Source organism: Liolophura sinensis, chromosome 10 (genome assembly GCF_032854445.1).
Source record: "Liolophura sinensis isolate JHLJ2023 chromosome 10, CUHK_Ljap_v2, whole genome shotgun sequence".
Lineage (NCBI taxonomy): Eukaryota > Metazoa > Mollusca > Polyplacophora > Chitonida > Chitonidae > Liolophura > Liolophura sinensis.
Genome location: NC_088304.1, coordinates 21,892,651 through 21,918,113, shown reverse-complemented (window position 1 = coordinate 21,918,113; position 25,463 = coordinate 21,892,651). Strand labels below are relative to the sequence as shown.

The following is a 25,463-nucleotide window of genomic DNA, read 5'->3' as shown; positions in this document are numbered from 1 at the left end:
AAAGAAACCCAGTGTTCAGATATCAAGCTCTTACTTCCACTAACCAATAGCAGCCAGATTTAATCACGGAAATCCAGTGTTTAGTTATCAAACACTTACTTCCACTAGCCAATAACAGCCAGATTTAATCACGGAAATCCAGTGTTTAGTTATCAAACACTTACTTCCATTAGCCAATAACAGCCGGATTTATCAAGGAAATCCAGTGTTTAGGTATCAAACACTTACTTCCATTAGCCAATAACAGCCGGATTTATCAAGGAAATCCAGTGCTTAGATATCAAACACTTACTTCCACTAACCAACATGAGCCAGAATTGATCAAGGAAAACCAGTGTTTAGGTATCAAATACTTACTTTACATTCCACTGAGGAGAATAATTCCACTTCCTCTTCTTTATCATTTATGACTCTGGAATAATAAAAACCATTCACTAAGTTAACCACGTTTTTAAATGCATCATAATCGTGTTTTTAAATATACCTCTTGCCAAAGATAACAAAGAAAACGCGGTATCAAATGAGGAAGTTGTTCTCAACCCAAAAGGGCACCATGCCAACTGACAAAGATTTCAGGTCAACCAGAAGGAGTACGTCACAGTACAGAAGACTTACTTGTGTGGACGTATTTTCAACTGACTCGCAGTTTTTTGAAGCTGTAAAAATGAAAAAAAATTAAAATAATTAAATTCAACTGTTACAACCGATAATTAAATTTTAGAAATAAATTTCAAATAAAACTTAACTTACAAGCACAAAAGCATGCTTAAAACAAGACATACTGTAATTCTTCAATATTTTCAAATGTCTGCAAGGTGTTTATTTAAGCAAATTTTGCAGGCAAGATACTTTTTGTGAAGCCATGAAATTTGCCAATCCAAAGTTTTGTCTCCAAACTCAAATTAAAATGTGCATAAACTGGACTGAAAGTTGCTCTTTCACACGCGAAAAGGCTGAGGAATTAGGGTAACCAAAAACGACAAGCGGGTGTGGATTTAGGATTTCACCTTTCGAACATATATATTCTTGGTGACAATATTTCCAGACATCTACTGACACCTTTTACCTGTATTACCCCTTTGTGTTCCTGATTACAGTAACTCTCTTCTTCTTATGTATTTATCTGAAGGGTGTTTTACGCTGCACTCAATAATGTTGTACTTTTACAGGTTACTGGCACACCTTCGCACATACAATGTAACCCTAGAGTCTTAAGATTGGTAGCCTGGTATCTTATTACTCACCAGCTCTTTGTACTTGTCATGTGTCACAACAGTTTTGCCAAAGTCCACGGAACCGTACACTACAGACTGCTCCTGTTCTCTCTCCAAAATACCTGCATGAATAAAACAATTTCAAGGTGTACTTATTTTCAAGGTGGACCTTTGGAATAAACGGTTCATAAAAAAAAAACAGAAAGAAAATTTAGAAAAGAAGGAAAAAATTTGCTTTTCTTTCAGTCGATACCTTGAAGACACACTGGATCCTTACAATATTTGATTATTTCATGTATCATGTAGCATTTATGTATCAGAAATTGACTGAAATTACTCATTCTGACATCCACAGCATATGCAGTTCTAACCCCCTACCTGGAATAATGGACTGTGCTGTGACCCTATAACCTCTGTAGTCCACGACAACAGTGCCCAATGTGTACAACTCCTCAGGATCGACACTGAAGTACGCCCGTACTCCCTGAAGATCATTGCCCTACAACGAATCAGTAAATATATAAAATTAAAACTTATTAATGATCCAGGCATACACAAAACACAGTGTTTTCTTAATCATTCTTACATTGGATATTCACACGTCCACCCCCCCCCCCCCCCCTCACTCATATCCCATTTACAGCAATAAATGTACAATTTCATTTCTTTCTTTTTCTTTAAACGAAACAACCATTTTCTTTTCAGGGCCATATTTTTTACAATTTCATTCAAAATAAGAATGAACAATAAGGGTTTAACATCAGGTTCAAAGTATTTCTGCAGCACCATGGAGATTTCAAAACAAGATACACACTTGCACATCATGAACATTTCTCTCATTCTTTGAAACAACTGGCTTTCAAAGATACATGTACATGCATTTATATGAAGTACTGAAACCCACTGGACAAAGAACAATGAAAAAGTACCGGAGCAGCATATGCAGCACTGTCACCTCCGAAATCTTTATAATGATCTCTCACATCAAAGCCTAAACTGAAGAATATGTTGTTCCATATAAACATCTGCATTCTGAAACGAGAGAAAGAAATTCAGTGAAAGTTCTTTCCACTTCAATCCTTCAAAGTATCTCCTAATGTTCTATACAACATAACATGAATATGGAAGGAAGCAAAATTGTCAAGAAATCAACATCATTATATTCTTTAAAAATAAAATTCTAACAAAACAAAAGGTTTTGAGATACAGTTTTTAAGTGTCTATCAGTACAATGAGGAAAATACAGAAACAAACATTTTGTGTAGTTTTCCCTCTTTGCCTTGTGCGATGTCACCCTAGAAGATGTGGCTTCGACCATCGCTGATGTGTACCGACAAATGATGCTATACTATCAATTGTTCTCTACTTGTGTATCATTCTGGTGTAATTAACTTAAAAGAAAGTCAAAAGGTTTTGCCAATTGTTGTTCTGTGTCATATATGCCAATATGATTGGCATGCTCTACTGTGCCCACATAGCTTAACATAGTATTCTCCCCTGAAAACAGAGAGTACAGTCCACACATTTCCTCTCCTCACTTACTTGGTTTCCTCTCCTGGGTTTATGGCCATCACATTGCCATCAATCACAGCTATAGCACCTCGTGTAGCCGCCGCTACAAAGTCACTGTGCACCTGTGAGACAACATCATCCTGTCCATTACAGTACTCCAGCAGATTAACAAAGGTCACTGAGAAAGTGACTTGAGTAGCACGGATGCCATTTATTTGTTACCAGTACTAAAAGACAGGATGCCAGACACACAACATAAAAATTCCCCAAAACTCTTCAATAAGTTTGCTAATAGTCCCTCTAATTCCATTTCACAGGAGGTTTGTTAGAAGTCAGTAGTCAGCTACCTGCACTTGCTACTTCTGTAAAAGATTAAGCAAGTAGCCACCTACATTGACCAAAGCTCCTATAATAGTTTTACTTCATTCAATTCTCTGTCAGGTAGCTGACTACTTTTCCAGGGTAGCCATCAGCTCGAAAAAATAATAAAAGCACTAAGTTCCCTATATACATTTATATGTAGCAATGCTCACTCACCTTAAATATGGCTCTCTCTCGTATCAGTCTCTCAGGGAGGGTTTTGCGGGAGAGTTCTCGGGTTGTCTGTAGTTCCTCGTTCCAGTCTCTGGTCTGACCTGGGATGTGCTCCTCATAGCCCAGCCTTGTGGAAAATGCTGAATAGAAACAAGAAAAAAAGATACAAATTTTAGACCCCGATACATTGTTACACTAAATCCACTATAATTTTTATGCCCTGTTGCACCATGTGGATGAAAGAGATAATAAATACAATAAAGAAGATAACTTGACATGATTTTTCCCCCAACTGCTCAACCTACTGTACCACTTGTACAGTAGGGCAAATAGTTGGTGAAAAATGCCTTGAAATACATGTAACAGGGTAAAGGGTATTTTTGCAGCCGTTTCCAACTTCTCTTATTTATCATGAGTCAGACTGTATCCATGTACAGCACACACCAGGCTACAAAGTTCTCTAACTTTCCAGAGTGAGAGAGTGAGTGAGTGAGTGAGTGCTTCGGGTTTAACATCGTACTCAACAATTTTTCAGTCATATGACGATGTGCGAGTCCTTAGAGTGTATGTAGTGTGCCTCCTTGTTGCAGGACGGATTTCCAGCGCTCTTTTATCTAGAGCTGCTTCACTGAGATGACTTACAGAAGGCAAGTAAGACACCTCGCCCGAGCTATTATACTCATACAGGTCAACCAGTCGTTGCACTATCTCCTTAATGCTGAAGGCCAAGTGAGCTACCGCTTCCGATGTGGACACTCTACCAAATGTGTTATCAGGGCCGCTCTATCTTTCCAGCATAATGTTCTTAGCAACCTTCCTACTCAATGCTCAAGCTATAAAATTTTAGCTCCGAAAGAAGAGCTTCAAATCCATGTTAACGGTATGACACAAGGGAGATAATCATGTTTACCATCCTCTGCCCTGATGAAGTCCACATTATGGTCAAGTGTAGGGGCTAGCCAGCTGTAGACCTGGTACGGGGTGGGGACACGCTCAAACGGGTGTTTCTGAGCACGCTTCTTCAGCAGGATGGAGAAGTTACGCTTAAACAAGGGGCTCAGCTGAAACAGAGATGGACTGATGAATAAGGACTACATAGCACGCTCTTCAGGTAACATCACGTAATAAAACAGAGACGAGATGGATTGATGAATAAGGACTGCCTAGCACTCTCTATAATAACTTCAGGTAATAAAACAGAGATGAGATGGATTGATGAATAAGGACTACATAGCACTCTCTTTAGGTAACTTTATGTAATAAAACAGAGATGAGATGGATTGATGAATAAGGACTGCATAGCACTCTCCTCAGGTAACTTCGCGTAATAAAACTCGTGAAAATTGCAGACTTTATGCCGAACGTCGTAAATCTGTACAGAAACATTGCCCAAAATAAATAATTTATTTTTGTGATTTATTTGCTTGGTATTTTATGTAGTTCTCAACACTGAGGTGGGCATTTTGGTACAAGGCACAGTCCAGGGAAATCCCGCAATCATCCGCAGGTAGAAATAACTAATGAAACGGCTCACCTGGTTCAGCAGCTCAATCAGTGAGTGGGACAGGTGTTTCTGGGAGGCAGGTTTGGGGTTGAAGTCGTCTTCTGTGGACCTAATGAACAGAACAAAACAAAACTCGTATTTATCCATCCATTTTTATATATACATTCGTTTATTACAATTCAGAAAAAAATATAAGCTTCTAATTGGTCAATCCGTCATGGACAAGTTACCACATTTGCTGAACAGATGAGAAAACTTCTTGCAACATTGCTTAGAGAAATTGCACACCCTTGCAAACTGAATGCAAATTGATAATGTGCATCTAGAGGATCATGCAAGGCAAGAATTTTCTCTCAGCTCAACTAATGTCTTGTGAGAGTTGTGACATGTTCAGCTAATGGTACAGTACTGGCTGTTAATCCAAGAAAAGATGAATGCTCTTCACATGATAGATACATTATACCACCGTGTTGCATGGGTAATGGCCTGATATTTTGCCTTGATAAATATTTCCATGATGAATATTTATCTCCGACAAAATATCAAGCTGTATACCCAAGGAACATGTAGGCATGACTTACATTGTTTGATGTGAGCCTGGGTTTGTATCAGCATTATATCAGTCATATACTAGCAAACTGCAGGGCAACCTTCATATATATGGAAACTTTCTCTAAACCGTTAGCCTCATTTGTTACAGCATTGCCCATTGTAGTACTTGGTTTAATAATTGTGTCTCTAAAAAATCGCACTTTAAACCAACTGGATATTCAGGAGTGTAAAGAACAGAAATTCCTGAAGAGATTTTATAGTAAATTCAGCACTTACTGGTTGACGTAAAATCCCCGTGCAGACGCGGTGAGATGAAATCGTTTGTCTTCTAAGGTAACCACATACAGGTAAAGCAAATCACCTGCAGACATAGAGGCAGGAAATCAAAAAGTATTCATTTATCTATTTATTTTCTAAGGTAACCACATACAGGTAAAGCAAATCACCTGCAGACATAAATGCAGGACATCAAAAAGTATTTTCCCCTTCGGCCGTATGTTGGAAGGCCTCTCAGCAGCCTGCTGATGGTCACGGGTTTCCCTCGAGCTCTTAAACTTAAGACAAGTGATAGTTGTCAGCAATTTAGAACTTATTGTAATAAAGTTAACAGTCTGCTCTGTCTTACAAGGAAACAATATCTCGAATGTCTGTTCAACAAAGTAAATCAAGGCCTGGAAAATTATTAATGAACTAATGTGTCGGAGTAAAAAAGCAAGCAAGTTTTCAATATAAATGGTAGTGACATTTGTGATCAGACCGTGATTGCTAACAACTTTAATGAGTACTTCAGTAGAATAGCAGACGAACTAGTGAGCAACATGGACTCCGCAAATGAACAATGTACAGATTTTCTTGGACAACCAATTGTATCAGAGTTCAACTTTTCGCATGCGTCTACAAATTTTATTCAATCTGTGATAGGTAAGCTGAAAGGTAATTCCTCGTCTGGGTTAGATGGAATACATACATCCTTCTTTTGTGAAGTTAGTGTCAGATGTAATATTTACACCTCTATTACAAATTTTCAATTTATCTCTTATTTCTAGAACTGTTTCGCAAGTCTAAAAATTGCTCAAGTCTCACATATATGTAAATCTGGTCTGACTGATCACATTAAAAATTACAGACCTATTTCTGTCCCGCCTTGTTTGAATAAAATCCTTCAGAAAACTGTATCAATAATGTTGCTGGAATATCTAGAAGAGGAATCTCTAATTAATCCAAATCAGTTTGGTTTCAGGGCCAATCATTCTACCATTCACGTGAGCTGCCTATAGTCTTTACGAAAAACTAGTAAATGCAACAGAGAATAAACAGTACAGTGCCGTAACATTCTTGGATCAGTCAAAGGCATTGGACACTGTAAACCATGACATCCTTCTTCTTAAACTTTCTCATTATGGTATTCGCAGCTGTTCACATAAATGGTTTAAAACTATCTGTCTGACTGGCAACAATATGTAAAGTTTAATAACGCCCAATCTAACCCACCTACCATCACTTGTGGTGTCCCAAAGGGATCTATTCTTGGCCCGACTTTATTTCTACTCTACATTAATGACATCATTAGAGCATCAACCCTCCTGGATCTTGCAGATGACAAAAGTTGCATTTACTCCAACGATAACGCAGCTCAAGTGATTTCTGTCATAAATGTCGTGTTGGAAAAAATTTATATGTGCCTTCTTGTCAAATGGTTATCTCTGAATACCTCCAAAACCAAATATATGTTAATAAAACCCAATAACACAAAAATAACTGCAATTCTCAATTTGGTAACGAAATTGAACAGTTGATAAATTCAAATTTCTTGGTATATTTTTCCATGACAAACTGACCTGGACTGTTGATATAAGCTACTAATGTTCCAAACTGTCAAGAAATATAGGTCTTATTTCACACATTAAACACTCTGTAAATAAAAAAACCCTCCTAATCCTTTATTACTCACTTATCCATATCTACTATAAGGCAATATATTATGGGGAAATGCATATCAGACACATCTCAAGCCCATATACATAGTTCAAAAAAAGGGCAGTTAGAACAATTAATTTATCAGGCCGCTTTTGCCACGCCCAACTGCTCTTTTGCCAACTAAAAATTTTTGCCAAAACCCCTTGCCAAACTATCTCTATTTTTTTATTCTGTAACAAACTCATATTTACTTTTATTCCATAGACACTATTCCTGTAGGTTTAAAGCCCTGTTTTAATCAAACAAGAAATTTTAAATCCGTATCACACACAAGATAGACATATAGCCTTCCACAAACCATTGTATAAAACAAATCTATCATATTATTTATTCAGAACTTCCAGTCCTAGGGAACTGAATAAGCTTCCAATAACACTAAAATCAGTTTCTTATAAATCGCACTTTCAATCTTTATTAAAATCTTTTCTACTCTCTGAGCTGAAATCTTCAGTCTAACATTACCCAATTAAGGCAAAGTTGCGGTAAAATAAATACGTATATATTTACAAAAAAAATATATTTAAGACACAAACCAAAATGTCAGCTGTTATAACATATTTATGGATAGAACAAGCTCAACCTGAGCTTTGTTTCCACCATGTATTATATCTTTCTAGACTTTATTGTTATCACATTGTGTCCGTATTTTCTTGATGTCTTAAAATCCAATGTATATATTTATTATTGCATGGCTAATAAAATCAATCAATCAAGAATATTTCACTCATTCGACGACAGCCATTGTTATGGTTGGAGAAAACTGGGCAGAACATGACATCAAATAGAATTTCGCATACGAAAATGTGAGAAGGTCAGTAAAAATTCCAACATCATTTGTTTCACAGACTGATAACATAATCCCTCTTCCGTTTTTCGAGGTTATATTCTAACCCGCTCGGAAATGTGCAGCTTGGAATGCTTAACGTGATGAGAGTGGTGTGGTTAGATTTACAGAACTCACCATGAAGTCTGCGTGTCCCCGGAGGTGGATTCCAGCCACTATATGTCAGCACCTTCAGACACGCTGGTGCCTGTCAACAGAGCAGGTAAGCAGTAAGTAAATGGTCAACGCATGTACCAATATCACTGACATAATTATTATTTTCTTTTTTAACTGTTGTTTCCTTCCGTGCTTAGATTCCCTTCTCGATGTATTTATAACCGTGTGTGTTTACTTAATCAATGTAATCCGCTGTACTAAACTGTATTTCATTTACATGGCAGAGTTAAAAGTTTTTTTGGTGGAGGAAACCGTCTGGAGATTCTGGTCATTCAGCGGCCACTGGTTCAAAACCCAGAGGTCTTAGTAAAGTCTCAGCACTAGAATTTGTGGTACCCTAATTCTTCTAATTTTTGGGACACTTGGTCTGCTCTTTTTCACCCAGGTAATTTTTTTTTTGTTTTTTTTTGATTGGTGTTTTACGCCGTACTCAAGAAAATTTAACTTATACGACGGCGGCCAGCATTATGGTGGGTGGAAACCGGACAGAGCCTGGGGGAAACCCACGACCATCCGCACATTGCTGACAGACCTTCTCACATACGGGGTTACATGTAATTGTAGCAGGAATATTTAGTTTCTTTTCTTTCACATGGTATATCCATCTAATGAACAACAGGTTCATAACTTTACTTTTGCAAAATACTGGGAGAGAAATGTAATTCTTTGCTCTCAGGACTACTAATATCTGCCCTAAAAATTAGATGATATGATCTTTAATATTTTTTTGGATTTTTTTTTTCAGCAGAAAAGAGTACATGTATTTGAAAATATTTTTGTATGGTGGGTATTTGGGACCAACTTTTGGTATTTATCGTTCTTGCATAATAATGTTCTAAATAAGGAAGTGATGCTTGTCTTATTAATTTGTTTGAATGTAAATTCGTTGTTTATATAAAAACATATATGCATTTAACCTAAATTATGATAATATTTATGAACACATTAAACATATAAATATGATCCAAATTGAGGTTTAATACATTTGTTAGCTGAAAATTCAATTCTAGAGCACAAATATTTATTAAACCTGTGTTACATCCTGATTTATGACATTATCAAACAAAAACTATAAATATCAAAAGGTGGTCCCATATACCCACCATACAAAAATTATTTTCAAGTGTCTTTTTCTCAAGGAAAAATTGGAAAAAATATTAAAGACCCCATTTAGGAATAACTTTTGGCATTGTTTCATCTGAACTTTGTCATTTTTTGCTTTCTCCACCTTTAAAATATCATAGTCTCCATACCACACCAACAACATTCTCCTCATCTGGCCCCTTGCTTTACCTTCTGGTCCTTAAGCCCTGGGTGTAAAGGGATGAGGGGTCGATCCCTGCTCCCAGGCATGATGTGCTCTGGAGGAGTGCAGTCCACAGATTTCTGCTGACCACGTTTTTTTTCTGGAAAAGTCAACAAAGAGGAAATAGTCGGATCAGTTCGACAGTCTTAATTTTCAAAAGATAAATTATAGACTATCTTCCTTTTACATATTGATGCCTGACCTTATATCCCCAAGCATACAATAAGCAGGATTAATCCAATTCATAAATGAGCTTTTGTTCTAGTAAAGATTGGAAACTCAAAATTTGAACTTTTGTTTCTAAAAATACCACCCACTGGTTGTTGCGCTTAAAAATACAGGATAACAGGCTGATGCATTTGAACTTAAATGTTTATGAAAACAGACTTGGTATTAAGAAGGAAACCATAATTGACTGTTCATCAAGATTCTTCAAACTTCATCAGATATTACTTTCTGACTCCAGGCAGTTTTCCTGCAAAGCCTATTAGGACACATCTGGTTGGGAATCAGAAGAGCTCCAACAAAGGGCCACAACCCAGCAGTTGTTCAGCTTACCAAGGATATCCCCTGCTGTGACAGTGTTGAGGAAGGACAAGGAGTTGCAATCCACGCCGTTGTACGCATCTGCTGGGTCAACAGACTTAAGCAGATCTCGTACATGGCGCACATGAATGCGAGCTTCCCTGCCAGTGTACGGTTCTACAAGAAGCAAAACAGAGAGGATTAACAGTAGTCCTGTTGCGGGGAAACAAATACAGAAAATAGTTTTATAAGTGCATCTGCAGGGAATTTCAACAAAGATAGAAGAGTAATTATTTATACATATTTTTAATTAACATTTTTAATAAAATTAGCAGTGCATTGGAGCTGTATTGGATGACAGCCAACATGTTAACTCACAGATGAGTTATGAGGTGCAGAAGAAATCTGCATAGTTTTATGCTTGTATCTTTGGTGACATAAATCATTTTACCATCCTTAATAATTGTATGCTTAAATTTCACTGAAATTAAAATTGTTTTAGTGGTTGAAAATGTTGAAGATTTACAATACATATAATTTGTCTTTCAAACCTTTGTTGTTTGTAGTCCCCACAGAGCACCACCAAGATTTGCCTATCATATTCAATGGCTGAATCTAGGGATAAATGCTTAGTGCATTCATTCTTTAGCTAGGTAAGCCCTTGTCAACCATGACAATGTACGTATGTAGCAAAACCAGTCTGTTATGCATGTACATACCTTCTGTGACTTTGATTAAAGAGCCGTCCTTTAGTCCCTCTATACTCTTGAGCTCGGCAAAATTGTCTAGCGTCAGACCATCAAGTTGTAGAGAAAAACAAGTTCTGTGGCATGTGTCTTCTCTGTCCATCAACACCTGGTGAATCTCCTGTACCAATTCCATAGAGCTCACCTGAGGATAGACAGATAACATACCATATACAAGTAATCATTAACACCTGGTCAATCTCCTGTACCAATTCCATAGAGCTCACCTGAGGACAGATACTGTAGATAACATACAATACACAGGTAGTCATCAACACCTGGTCAATCTCCTGTACCAACTCCATAGAGCTCACCTGAGGACAGATAGATAACATACAATACACAGGTAGTCATCAACACCTGGTCAATCTCCTGTACCAGCTCCATAGAGCTCACCTGACGACAGATAGAGAACATACAATACATAGGTAGTCATCAACACCTGGTCAATCTCCTGTACCAGCTCCATAGAGCTCACCCGAGGACAGATAGAGAACATACAATACACAGGTAGTCATCAACACCTGGTCAATCTCCTGTACCAATTCCATAGAGCTCACCCGAGGACAGACAGATAACATACCATATACAAGTAATCATCAACACCTGGTCAATCTCCTGTACCAATTCCATAGAGCTCACCTGAGGACAGATACTGTAGATAACATACAATACACAGGTAGTCATCAACACCTGGTCAATCTCCTGTACACACCTCCATAGAGCTCACCTGAGGACAGATAGATAACATACAATACACAGGTAGTCATCAACACCTGGTCAATCCCCTGTATCAACTCCACAGAGCTTACCCGAGGACAGATAGATAACATACAATACACAGGTAGTCATCAACACCTGGTCAATCTCCTGTACCAACTCCATAGAGCTCACCCGAGGACAGATACTGTTGATAGCACACAATACACAGGTAGTCATCAACACCTGGTCAATCTCCTGTACCAGCTCCATAGAGCTCACCCGAGGACAGAGAGATAACATACAATACACAGGTAGTCATCAACACCTGGTTAATTTCCTGTACCAGCTCCACAGAGCTCACCCGAGGACAGATAGAGAACATACAATACACAGGTAGTCATCAACACCTGGTTAATTTCCTGTACCAGCTCCACAGAGCTCACCTGAGGACAAACAGGTAACATATAACAGACAGGTAACATGCAATACACAGGTAATACCCAGTACCTAAAAAGATACAGGTAGACCATAGTGTACATGTATGTTTTGAATCTTCTCGGCCAGTCAGAGTACATGTATATTATTTTTATGTCATTTCATTCTGTATACAAGAATATTTCCTCAACATAAAAAGGTACATAGGCAATTTGGGCTATCTTTGCCTGCTGTTCACCAGAGTGCATGAATTTGCAAATATACTGTTATCAAGCGCTTCATTTCTGTAAGCGTCAGGAGATTTTTTAGATGAAACAAACTGCATGTCAGTCGGTCGCATCAAACTCGATAGGATCATCTGACTGGATTGCTGAGCACTACCATCATTCAAAGTACACGTAAGTGAAAGATAAATGTGCAGAAGACATACAGGTACAAGAAACTGCTTCGGAACAGGAATTTCCTTGACATTTAGAGAGCGTAAGCCACAACTGCAATTTAGCCCATTTTTTTGGCATTCCCTACCACATGACCATAAAGTGGCGTACAAGATTTTTTTTATTGTACACTTGTCGCATAATATTTTGCACCTCATTATTACCATGCCATTGCCCTTTATCTGCAATTATCGTACATGTATGACCTCTTTGTGAAACTGGGCCCAGGTGACTTCTCTAATCTATCAGAGTGTCAATCAGGGCATGTCAGCCAACACCTGCGTTCAATGATCGCATGATAAAAGTTCATGTAACCACATATTTTCAATGGTCACAGTAAGATTGCTTTCATGTTTGTTTTAAAATTAATAGGCTTAAAAAGAATACTGAATAAATCATAAGATGGTCTGAAATCCAGTTTTTCCAGAGCGAAAATAAAAATTTTCAATGGTCCCTCTTCCCGGATCACTCGACAATAAAACATATGTATTTCCTGCCATGATCTTTGTTTTTGTATGGGCCTAATTGACCACCTTACACCCCAAGTTTTATTAAAATAAAGCATTAAACTACAGTAGCATTACCACAATTACATATTTCATATCAGGCATTGTCACGAAAGTCTCAGCGAATGTACAGTGAAAGCCAGTGAATGCAAAAATTTCATATCAAAGACCACCTGTCCATAAAACATACGTCTTTCCTGCTGTAATCTTTGTTTCTGTATGGGCTTCATTGATCATTCTACACCAAGTTTTATAAAAACATAGTATTGAACCAAAAGCATCACATGTACTACCATAACATATTTTATACCAGATGTTATCACGTAAGTCTCCGTGAATGCACAGATTCTCAGTAAATGCACAGTGAAAGCCAGTGAATGCACAGTGAAAGCCAGTGAATGCAGAGATTCTCTATCAAATGCTGGGATTGATCCTGTACATTACTTGTACACATCTACATGTAAGTTTCCTAACAACTGAAAGACAAGGGGCTAGAAGTACATGTGCAAATGATAAATTAGCCTTTGTGCACAAAACAGCATTTTTTTCCTTTTTTTTTTTTTGCAAAGACCATGCAAATACATATATGTATGTATTAACCTATAAATATATATATATATATTCATGTATATGATGATGAGAACGAAACTGCAGTTGGAGTACAATGATGCGAAATTTGACAAAGTTTCCTTTGGTTTTTTTTTTCTTATACCTGTTGTCCAACTTTTTACTTTAATATATATTCCGACACCTAAAAAAAGCCGCATAAAGTCAATAGATCAGTTTACTTAGAGACTTCTCTAAGTTGTGCGCGACAAATACGAGGCAGTTTACACTGTTTGCTATTGGCACACCTGTGCAGTCGCTTCAGGTGACAGGTGAACTCTTACCCTGATTAGATCAACAGGCATGTCACAGGTGAGGGGGTGGAGAGGGGGGCGGGAGGATGAGGGGTTAAGCTATACATCAAACATTTTAGAGCTACTTGAACATACACCTCTTGGACTGGTGACAGTAAAACAAACACACAACCCTTAACAAAGTAAAGTTGACGAAACACTGGGGCACGTTGACATGTTCCTGTCCTGGAACCCAATAACAGATTGACAGAAGCCAACTGTCAGGGGTAGGGATTCTACAAAGCAGTACTAAATCAAAAGAAAAGTTCATTCAAATTTGTATCATAACAGAATAAATGTATAAATGATAACAGCTAAAGGCCACATGATCATCCGCAGTATCTCAGCCATATCATGCCAAAAACATGTTTACATGTAAACGTATCATAATTGTCCAGAAAAACATTCTCTCTCTCAAACTACATGCACTTGTAAGTACATTTGCAAAATCATTAGTTTTCAGTAAAGTAGAGAGCAGAGTTCTACAGTGAGACAAATTCCAGGTGGTAAACACAGTGTTGAGGAATCTAGATGGAGCCTGTTGGAAACACACCTGTACCAGGTACATCACCTCACCTGACCACACCACCAGCTACTTGTACATCAGTACAAGCACCTGATCATCCTCATGACACAGTAAGAGCTGGATTTGGGCTTGCTGACCTCTGACAAAAAGACATTAGGCTACTTAACACCTCCAATCCTCCCATATTTCTTTGTGCTGTGATTAGAGGCTACATGTAGTAAGGTTTACATCGTTCTTTATTTACATATTTATTTCACTGATTGGCACTTATGCCATATGGGTATTCAAATATTTATATGACAGCGGCCATCATGAAGGTGGGAGGAAACCAGGTAGGGCTCAAGAGAAATGACCATTGTCATGTTGCTGTATGACCGAATTGGCAGCTGACATATTATAGGTACATGTACATGACATAACTGCAGGTTACTTACAGGTAGGTCAAAGGTATCCAGCCCTGGGCAGGACACTTGGACGTTAAACCCTGTATCCTGTATTAACACTATCTCCTGTTCTTTGGATTTCTCTTCCTCAGTCTTACAGCTCTCTTCTGCATCCCCGCAGTCTTTAGAAGTATCTTCACATTTATCCTCTCCATTGTGCACTGCAGATTTTTTGTCTGCATTTTCATTTGGCGAAACCCCCTCAGTCACGCCGTTCGTTGTGGCGCTGACATCCAACGCCAACTCTGTACTTCCTGCCACAGAGGTGTCATGTGGACAGTTTTCCGCACAGTCGCTATCCTCATGTCCATTTTCCAGCACCCTGGAACTGGACACACTGTTAGCATTGACAGCAGGTTCACCATCACCGTTTTCCAGCACTTTTGAAACGGTCACTATTTCGTTCTTGACAGGAACTCTAGGCATGTCCAGTTTTCCGAGTTTGCTCGCCGAAGTGGACAGACTTGTAGGCAATTCTTCCATTGTTTCAACTAGAAAAAAAAAAGCCAAAAGATTTAACAAAGCATTCTGGACATGTAGTGAGAAAGTTCCAAATTCAACAACAGATCACAAACTGATATAATTTGGTGATAATTGACAAAAATGCCCCAAACTTTAACCAAAGTACCAAATTTTAATTCAGAACAAACTGACCATGCCTGCATGTTCTGGGACCAACAAAAAACAAAAAAAAAACAAAAATGGTGGTCTGTGCAACAACAAAAATTTGCTCTGGGAATGAACTGTTGGGCAACAGCTTTATATGAAAGTCTAATAATTTGATATCAAACCATACAGATTAGTAAAGCAAAATTTTGTTTTCTCACAATTAAATTAAATAATTTAATGAAGTTCATGTATTATTACAAAGATACATATGTTACTGAAATAGAAATACAAGTAAAAAAGTATTTAATAGTGTGCAGATTTCGTAATCAGTCAACCATGGTCAATTTGATAGAGAGTGGTTGTAGCATGTTGCAAACGTAGCAAACAAATCAAACTTTAGTATACACCCTTGTACATGTACACCTACATTCTGAGTTACTAAAATGTCTCCTTAGCTAAATTTTAACACTTTGTGACAACATGATGAATGAATGGTCTAGACTGTTGACACATACATAGCTGCTGATAAGGGGATCAATAGTATGGGGTCACTGGTTCAAAACTCAGAGCGGGCTCAATCAATTTTCAACATTACACAATCTGTGATATATCCAGAAAGTTTGTGTTATACATACATGAACAAGTAACAAGAGTAGTGTTATCAGGCAGTGACTACCCACTTCAATCTTCTCAATCCAAAATCTCAGGGCAAACTTGTAATAACCATTATCTGCCATTCCCACACACAATCAGTTCCCGAGTTCCCGCTCCAGCTGTAGTCAGACAGAACAACACATATCTCCATGCAACTCCCAGCAAAATCACAGAACAAACATGGTCACAATGAAACTCTCATGTACCCTCAGCCCCCCACCTCCCACCAAACTCTGTAGCCAGACAGTAGAGTTCTAGTTCCCTTGTCTTTGTTGGCTGGCCACATGAAGCCCCCTCAGTATCTGGCTTCTGTTTCAACCCCTAAATACCACCCCATCATTCCTGACAAATGTCATAGGGTTAGGGAGCTCTCCAAATCTCCCAATCCCAACCCCCAGACATGTCCGTTCATAGCTGTATCCTGCCTTGGGCTGGGGCTCCACACCCCAAGAAATTTCTTAACTTCTGCCAATGACACATGGATAATCATTCAAACAGAAAATGGTGTATTTAGAGGCAAATATATGCGGTCATGCGGTGTCCACTGCATCATACAGACACGGTCATACGGTGTCCCAAGCACCACACACACAGGTCACATGGTGTCAGTTGCCCACACATCGTCATATGGTGTCCACTGCACCATACATGTACACACACGTCATACGGTGTGTTACACCATACATGTACATGTACACGTGTCCCATGTACCATACACACAGTCACACAAAGTCCATTGTCCCACACATCACATATGGTGTCCATTGCACACTACACAAGTCATATGGTGTCTGTTCCACCATACATGTACATGTACACGTGTCCCATGTACCATACACAGTCACACAGTGTCCACTGTCCCACACATCATCATATGGTGTCCATTGCACCCTACTCATAGCCATACGGTGTCTGTTGCACCCTACACAGACAAGTCATACGGTGTCTGTTCCACCATACATGTACATGTACACGTGTCTCATGTCCCATACAGAGAGTCACACAGTGTCCATTGTCCCACACATTATCATATTTTGTCCATTGCACCCTACACTCAAAGCCATATGGTGTCTGTTGCACCCTACACACACAAGTCATACGATGTCCGTTGCACTATACTGTCATGTACAGTAACTATCAATTTTGAAACCATGCCATGTAGGTTCAGTTCTTATACAGACATTTACATGTACATTGCCTTAGTTTATAACGCTTACAGGTGTACTGTACTTGTATGTAAACCAGCTGAATTTCAAATAAACATCCAGGCTATCAAGACTAGAAGTATCATTCACATCTCCAGCCACATCCACATGTCCACATGTGCACCATCAGTTGTCAAAGACTTCTTAAATTCAACCAAATATCCTGATTAAAGACAACATGGAATTAACTCCATGGGTGCCCATGTGTGCGTTGCTGTTGTTTTAAGTCCTGATATGATCCTAGCAACCTTCTTGATCTCTATCTCCCCCCCCCCTCCCTCCCCCCCCCCCCCCCCCCCCCCAACAACTAGGAGTGAAGAGGCACTGGGTTGACCACCTTAGAAATTCAAACCAGCTGACAAATCCTGAGCAACAAGACCTCCGATTAAACTCTTCCCCTAACTGGTTAGCCGCTGTTTGACAGGAAATGGTCAGCTCTTTAGGAATGTATGAACTACAAGCTGTTCAGTAGCCCTACCACTTTTACATGTACAGTACATGAGGCCTCTTCAGCTAAGAGTTCAATGTCAGAGATTCAAGAATTCCTCACACAGAGTACAAGCCTGTGTATAAGTGTAGGACAAAGACACTGAGGTATGTTGAGGCGAACTGTTTGATACAGGGCAAAACTACCAAAAAAAAAAAAAAAAACGATGTTTTTACCTTCTTAATACAGTGAGTAAAACGGAGAAACGTGACCGAACTTTATGACCTGCCCTAATCAATAAAATTATTCCCATGTTTGGAGCACACTGTAGGTTGTCTTACTAAGAAAATGGTGGAAAATGAAAGTTGATTTTAACGTAGACAGGTGCTCAATTTGGCACTTCCAGAGGTGGAGATAACTCTGCCTTGAGCTTCATTAATCGCATTCTTCAAATGGCAACTACATGCCACACAGACAACTTCAATGCAGACTCAAAATTCATGTAAAATTCAGCCTTACCTACTTTTATCTTGTTTATACATTTCACCTCATTGCGTTTGCACAACAGCTAGAGGAGAGACAATGTTGTTGTGACTGAAGGGTCCCAGGGAGACTGTGGCCAGGCTTGTCCCCAACCCATCAGGTGTTTACCCAATGATAACACCACAGGTCAAAGGTCACGGCTGATATCTGTACCAGACAATTCCTGCTACTTCTACATTACAGGACTGCTGCAGCCACAGGCCATGGCAGACTGTCTATCATCCACAAGGGATAACAACTCGAATTCCATCTTTTCAGAGACCTTTGTTGTGTTTGAACTTTGTTGTTAAATCCCAGGCTAAGCTTACAGGAACCATCATTTTGAGTTACAGTTCATAAAATGTGTGTATGCAAGGTTACAATGTCACCTGTAAAGTTTGGGATTTGAACCTTCCATTTTGTTGTGGATATGGCCCTGAAAGCCTTCACATGTACATATACTCTCATGCATACATGTATACACAGACCCCGATTCATATGTGTAAATCTAATCCCATTAATCTACATCATGATATCTAAAAATTTTGGCAATTTTATCCCATGAAGCTTTTGCACAGAAGAGTCTTGCTACTCCTGTGCCGGGCCAGTCTCCTTCTCCACTGACAAGATAACTAAGGTTGTAAAATCCACTCTGGAATAGTCAATGTTATCAGTTGTCTGGTTTAGAAGGGATTCAAGCAGCACAGATTTCCACATGGCCTGCATGTAGCTACATGTACCTCTATGTTAAAGGCAATATTTTCTCAAAGTCTGCATGTACTAGTGGCTGATTCGCTGCGGTTATCCTGGTTCATTCTTAAGATGAAAAATCGCAAAGTTTTCTGTGCACCAAAATAAGTGTTACTTTTCTACAAATACTGTGCATCAAAAGGTGAACTGAGGAAACTGAGCAGAGTCCGCTAAAAACCCACGACAATTCACAGATTGGGCAAACCCTTCCATGTATGCTCGGAGAGGAAGCCAGCATGGGCTGAACTTGAACTAAGGAAGGCCACATTGGTGGGAGGTTCCTGGGTCATCATGCCGCTCTGGCATGCTACCCCCTCAGCCATGGAGGCCCACGGCTATGCTCGAAATTTTTGGGAAGATGCCTATTTGCTAATCAACACAATTTTTTTGTATTAACCAAGACTAACGCAAATTATTGCCTGTCAGTAAATATCAGACTTGCACATGTACTATTTATAGTGTTAAATTGATTGTAAGTTTGGAAAAGTATTAATGCAACCTGCTTCATAAGTTTTAGAGACTTCATTACAGATTTTGAATGATAACACATGCATCAGGTAAGACTCATACTTTACTAATTTGTAAACACTTTGGACAAGTTTTTACCAAAAGTCTTTGGTATAACCTCTTTAAGCAAATGTTTACAAACTATCATGTATCAACTCTTTGAAGAAATGGTGTCTTGCTGGCCTAAATCACACAAAGAAATAATGATTTCCAAAGTTTGGTCAGACATGCAAATATAGAGACGGTGCTCCAGAGCAAAATCTAGAATTCCTGAGTTAAAGGGTTGCCAGGCAATACTCTAGGGGTTTCCCATATTGCTATAAATTATAACAATTAAGACTTAAATGAGTCTTAAATCCAAAAATTCCCCTTTAACAGTATAATACCTGAATTCCTCATCCTTTTCATATATAAAAGAGCAACTTTCAATGTAATTTATGCACATCTGTCATTTGACTTTGGAGACAAACCACACTGGTTTTTGGATTGGCCAGTTTCAGGGCTTACAATTTTATCACCCATTACAGAATACTGCCTTCTGAATATGCTGAAAATAAACACCTTGCAAATATGCGAAACAGTTGAAGAATTATAGCAGTCAAGGTTATGTTTAAAAAAGAATTTTTCAAGCAGAGCCTTATCCGTGATAAATTTCCTACAACCGTCAATTTGTATGTGTACTGTCAACAATATCTCCCTGTTCAGTAGATCCTGATTTAGTGCACATCTGTGTGCTTCAGGCTTACAATGGGTGAATTTTTTTTAACACTCCTAAACTCTTGCGTACATTAATATAACGACATAATAAACTCTGACATCCTGACATCATATTTTAATTAGATTACCTGCATAATCAGCTCACTTGCTCAGATATACGTATATCTGGCCTTTATTTTCGTCATTGTTTTTACCACAATCTAAACGAAATCCCATGAATTTGTTTTTTATTGGAATCCACCCGAATTAAACTCAAATCCAGTCCCACACAGCAGCTGCTAAACCTGAATGTATTAACCACACATAAAACTGATCTAAGTATTCGGGGAGCTGCACGTTCATGCGAAACAATGAATAATCTATCGAATAATTATACAAGTTTGAAGGCCACTTTCTGACAGAAATCCAAGCACATTGTTGAAGTATCAGTTTCCGAACAACAAGTATAATTACACATGTTCATCTGCAAACCACAAAAGTATCTCAGACAGCCATGCTCAACACACTGGGGGGTCCAGCTGCTCTAATTACCGCCCTCTGCAAAAGCTGCACAAAAGATACAACAGCAATTAATCACTATGGGATGATTAGTTGAAAGAGAGGGTGGTTAATGGAACAGCCAGTTCAGTCTAACATTCTGATCTGACTTACTCGTTAATTCAAACGAACTTTCCTAATTTAGAGACATTTGAACAGTAATTGTTTAGGGCAAGCATATTAAAAACTAGAGAATGCATTGCACAAGAATGTCATATTATAATATACTGTTAGATAGTAGACATCTTCCCAAAATTTTTTGTCACAACTCCGTTGTTACCAATTATATTTCTTCGGTTAGTGTGAGCATGAAAATCTTCATTATTTGTACCACTGCGGTGTGTGGCAACAGAACAAGGCAACATAACATAATACATGTTTTGGTCCTTACACTGTACAGCTTTATCTCAGCAGTACAAATACATCTACAGCAAGGACACATAAAATACATGTTCAATCTGTCAACCTTTTTTCGATCTTCTCAGAATTATATTCAAATGTTCACACATAGCAAACATAATTGACAGCTCATTCCATGATTTAACAGATAACTTCTTCAACAGACAATGAAAATCTTCGTACAATAAATTTATTGGCATTCAAGCAATTAAGAAGGTCAACTATTGGGTAGTAACCCTAGGGGTCAAGCAGTGCTACAGATAACTTTCAGAGGTAGTGCGATACTCCCTACTGTTTCAAGCGAGGGAGTACATGATGAGCCTACTGCAGTACATTTTTTTTAAAATACTCGAAAGGAAACTATTTTGGGTCACCAGCAATACACCTGAGAAGTGTGAGTGAAGGGGGTTGAGAAAATCAAAGATATACAATGTGCATACATGTCCAGGCCTACACAGACCTACCGTTACAGAGAGTTTTATAGTTACATATAGGACTACATGTATATGTATGTAGATGTCGATTGCCCAGAATTATGACTTGTCATAACATTCTAGAATAAATTAATTATTTCCCACCACCACCCGGACACTGATTGGTGAGTGAGTGCTTAGAGTTTAACGTCGTACTCAACAATTTTTCAGTCATATGACGACCAGACACTGCTTGGTTTCTACCCACCATAATGCTGGCCGCCGTCATATAAAAGAAATAATCTTGAGTACAGCGTAAAACATCAATCAAATAAAAAAATAAATAAATAAATATAATAACTGTTTCAGCTCTTCCTCACGAGGAATGAATCTGAATTCACAGGCCTACATTTATTTATTACACCTCAACCTGTAGGTCTACTGGGTTTATTCCAATAACTCACTTGCTGACAACTTTATCTTCTCATCTTGTTTTGATTTATTTATTTATTTGATTGGTGTTTTACACCCTTCAAGAATATTTCACTTATACGACGGTGGCCAGCATTATGGTAGGTGGAAACCGGGCACAGCCCAGTGGAAACCCACAACCATCTGCAGGTTGCTGGCAGACCTTCCCACTTACGGCCGGAAAGGAAGCCAGCATGAGCTGGACTTGAACTCTCAGCAACCGCATTGGTGAGAGGCTCCTGGGTCATTACGCTGCGCTAGCGCGCTAACCGACTGAGTCACGGAGGCCCCCCATCTTGTTTTGATAGCAGGGGGTTGCAGTATTATTTCATACTGTGGTAACTTGCCTAATGTGACTGCGATTTTTTTTTTTTACCTCTCTAAACATTTCCGTAGACACGAACAACTGGCTTTTTGGGATCAAAACATGATACCCTTGTTATGCTAAATCCAAACGCGGTCCTAGACCAAAATTTATTGTTTGTGCTGTATTTATGGCAGTATATAATATAGATCTAAAGTGTTTCGGAACATAGCGGCTCTTGTGATTGTTGTATTTCACTGCATTAGCTTCTCTCTTCAGAAATCACCAATACATGTACACATTGGAAACTGGACCCTGTATGACACTTCAACATAGCACAAATAACTGATGATCGGTGTACAATTAAAACCATGCATTGAGAGCGACATTAGGAAGACTTAATGCAGTAAAGTAGCAGAAATTGCTGTATAGTAACCCAAATGACAATTTTTTTCAGCCCTTTCTACATCTTCTTCATGGCAAACACTAGAGAATGTCACAAATACAAATACCACAGCAGTCATTCTCCACGACATCCGGTAGTGGTACATGAGCCTTTGCTGTATCCTTTTGTTTCTGAAAACTAACACGTCATGGAGAACATCACACACGCAAAGTACTTTGGAGGTCTATTTTTGACTTTTAACAGGAATGTTTGCTTTAAATCTTGCATGTTGGCTGTAGCTTTCAGGAATTTAGGTGTACACACAAATCTTCAATCATTTTCAGTACCCTCTGTTTTAATTTGAGAAGTTTATCACCTAATTTTTAAGTGCATTTACACCCCTTATCTGTAGTACTGGGGTCAAGGTCAAATGGCATACCCGGCATCTGATAACTTCCACATTCTTTATTTTCACCAATTTGGTGACTAACATAGTGCTCGATTGCGATAAAGTAGGCCTAAATATTACTAGGAACTGTTAAATACATGAACATAGGCTACATTACACGGTTTAAATCTTTTTGCTACATACGCTATCACAGGCAATCAAAGTGCCAATTGGTATCTGACATTTACCCTCACGATCCTCAAAATAGCGCAAGCGCATTCGATAAACTTTCGTGACACGAAACTAAACAAATAATAAATGAAAGCACTACTCCAAACATAAGTGAAATTTTTATTCCATGCATAATCATAGCATATAAATCCCAACGAAACAATAAAGAAAACATCACAAAAGGAAGGTAATACTTAACCACATCGCACAGTCTATGTCGTTAAGTTAACCAGCACTTCGTACTTGGGAAAAATTACTTTCGCCAATTTTTTTCACAATTTTAATGCCTCTAAAATGGGCCTCTGGAGATTCTCACCAATAGACCCACAATAAATACTGGTAGATGGGTGGTGGGTGGTTGTGTGTGTGTCGGGGGGGGGGGGGAGAAACAAGCATGGGGGGGGGGGAGAAACAAGCATGCGGATCTCAGCGTAAAGAACTGCTGAAGAGCTGTCCTATTTTAGCACCCTGGCTGTAACAACTGTGTCATTTATAGACAAGAAGTTACATGTACATGAATCTTACACGACCCAAAAAAGTGCATTTTAGAGGCAAATACATGTCACAAAATAGTATTTTTGTTCCTGATACTTACAATTTTCCTCTGGAATATCATCCCTTGTTCAAAGGCATCCTCAAAATACTTTTCTAAATCAATCAAACCCTCATAGTCAGGAAATAAGGGCAAGCTGGTCACGGACAAAATTTATGGTCATTTTGGGTGTAATTTAACTGTCATCTTCGTGCACACAGGTAAAAAGTCATTAAGATTCTATACCAGCATTTCAAGAGTACTCAACCCTGATAAACATGGTTACACAGAAAAAACATAAAATGATCAATGTCAGCCTTGAGTCTTATTCGATACCAGTGAATTTGTATACATTGTTTAGGCTCCCCGTGGTTTAGATAAACCAATTAGAATAGGCTACCGTTAGATTCAAATTTCAGACTTTGCACCTGGGAATTAAGTGGGTTATTGTACAGGACAGGTGAAATCCCTGCTTGTTTTTTCACCTGACAATAATATATACATGAACACACCTTGATCTAGTGGAAGGTATATATGTGTGTCACAGTTTCACCAGGCACCTCTGAAACATTTCTCAAACTGGGCAGAGCAGGATGTACCCAGCCTGCCGGTCATACACAATCTCTCCTTTAACTGACTTCTCTGTTCAAGATATCAACCTACATGTACATGTAGCCTGACTACCATTTTTTTTTAAATCTGTAGTCACTGAAAGTGAAGTTCCAGTAGTTTATTACCTTGGTAACCTCCATGGAGATGGGCAGTAGCACTTAATGCAAAAACGGACCAAATTCTGATATATTTTAGTTACGTGCAAAGATCAGTGCAAAAGTCTATAGTACATGAACAGCCTAAAATGTCTGTGTGGCAGCATGACCCAATCAATGCTCCTTCAATCTTCAGTTCAGACGCAAATTTTGGACCCAACTGCACAAACTGCGCATGTGTTTACAACCTTAAGCCCTCGCAGTCAGACTACAATTACATTATTATGATCTGGTTTCCTGTTTTGAGTGAAGTCCTACGGCAAAGTAACAAGGTAGATCTTATTTTCTCGTCTTTCTTTAACAGGGTTTTAAGCGAATCTATCAAGCATTTAGCTGCAACTTTGCACAGGCCACGAAACGATCGCTCGCGTGTCAGATACGTGTAGTGTAATTGTGCAGACTGATAAATCAGTTACACTGATCTGTCACCACCTACCCCTCCCCCCCCTGTACCTGGATGACATCGCCGGCAATCCTCAGCGTATATCTGAACAGCTACCACAAAATAGAAGTTGTATCAGTTGTTAGAGCTACCCCTTTTTTGAACTTGACTGCTGGCACAAAACATGCGCTGATATGACTGAACGACAGCTGCCATTTGGTGCCTTGATGCTGCAAAGTGTTGAACTGAAGTCAATGGCATTATGCCTTAATTCCAGTCACCAGCTTTTCGCTCTGACCAAATTTTGTTGAGGTATGCGCTCTATTTATTAATCGCATCAATGCATCGGCGCTCTCTCCTGTCATTAGTGGGGTCAAGTCCAGTCTACAAACCACCTATTAACTTTGCAATGGCGCATAGGTAACTCCTGAGAATGCTTCCGTAT

At 38.8% G+C, this 25,463-nt stretch overlaps 1 protein-coding gene across 1 annotated transcript in view; it reads right to left on the bottom strand.

The window, feature by feature from the left end:
- The window catches only part of LOC135476996 (clustered mitochondria protein homolog), a 39,300-nt gene that overhangs the window by 11,062 nt on the left and 2,775 nt on the right, over window positions 1-25,463 (bottom strand). The window contains 15 exon segments of the mRNA XM_064757144.1: window positions 358-412; window positions 616-656; window positions 1,245-1,336; window positions 1,593-1,713; window positions 2,144-2,246; window positions 2,757-2,848; window positions 3,264-3,400; window positions 4,171-4,321; window positions 4,795-4,873; window positions 5,593-5,677; window positions 8,255-8,324; window positions 9,587-9,699; window positions 10,158-10,301; window positions 10,844-11,015; window positions 14,810-15,309. Of these exon segments, the coding sequence (XP_064613214.1) occupies window positions 358-412; window positions 616-656; window positions 1,245-1,336; window positions 1,593-1,713; window positions 2,144-2,246; window positions 2,757-2,848; window positions 3,264-3,400; window positions 4,171-4,321; window positions 4,795-4,873; window positions 5,593-5,677; window positions 8,255-8,324; window positions 9,587-9,699; window positions 10,158-10,301; window positions 10,844-11,015; window positions 14,810-15,309 (1,955 nt within the window).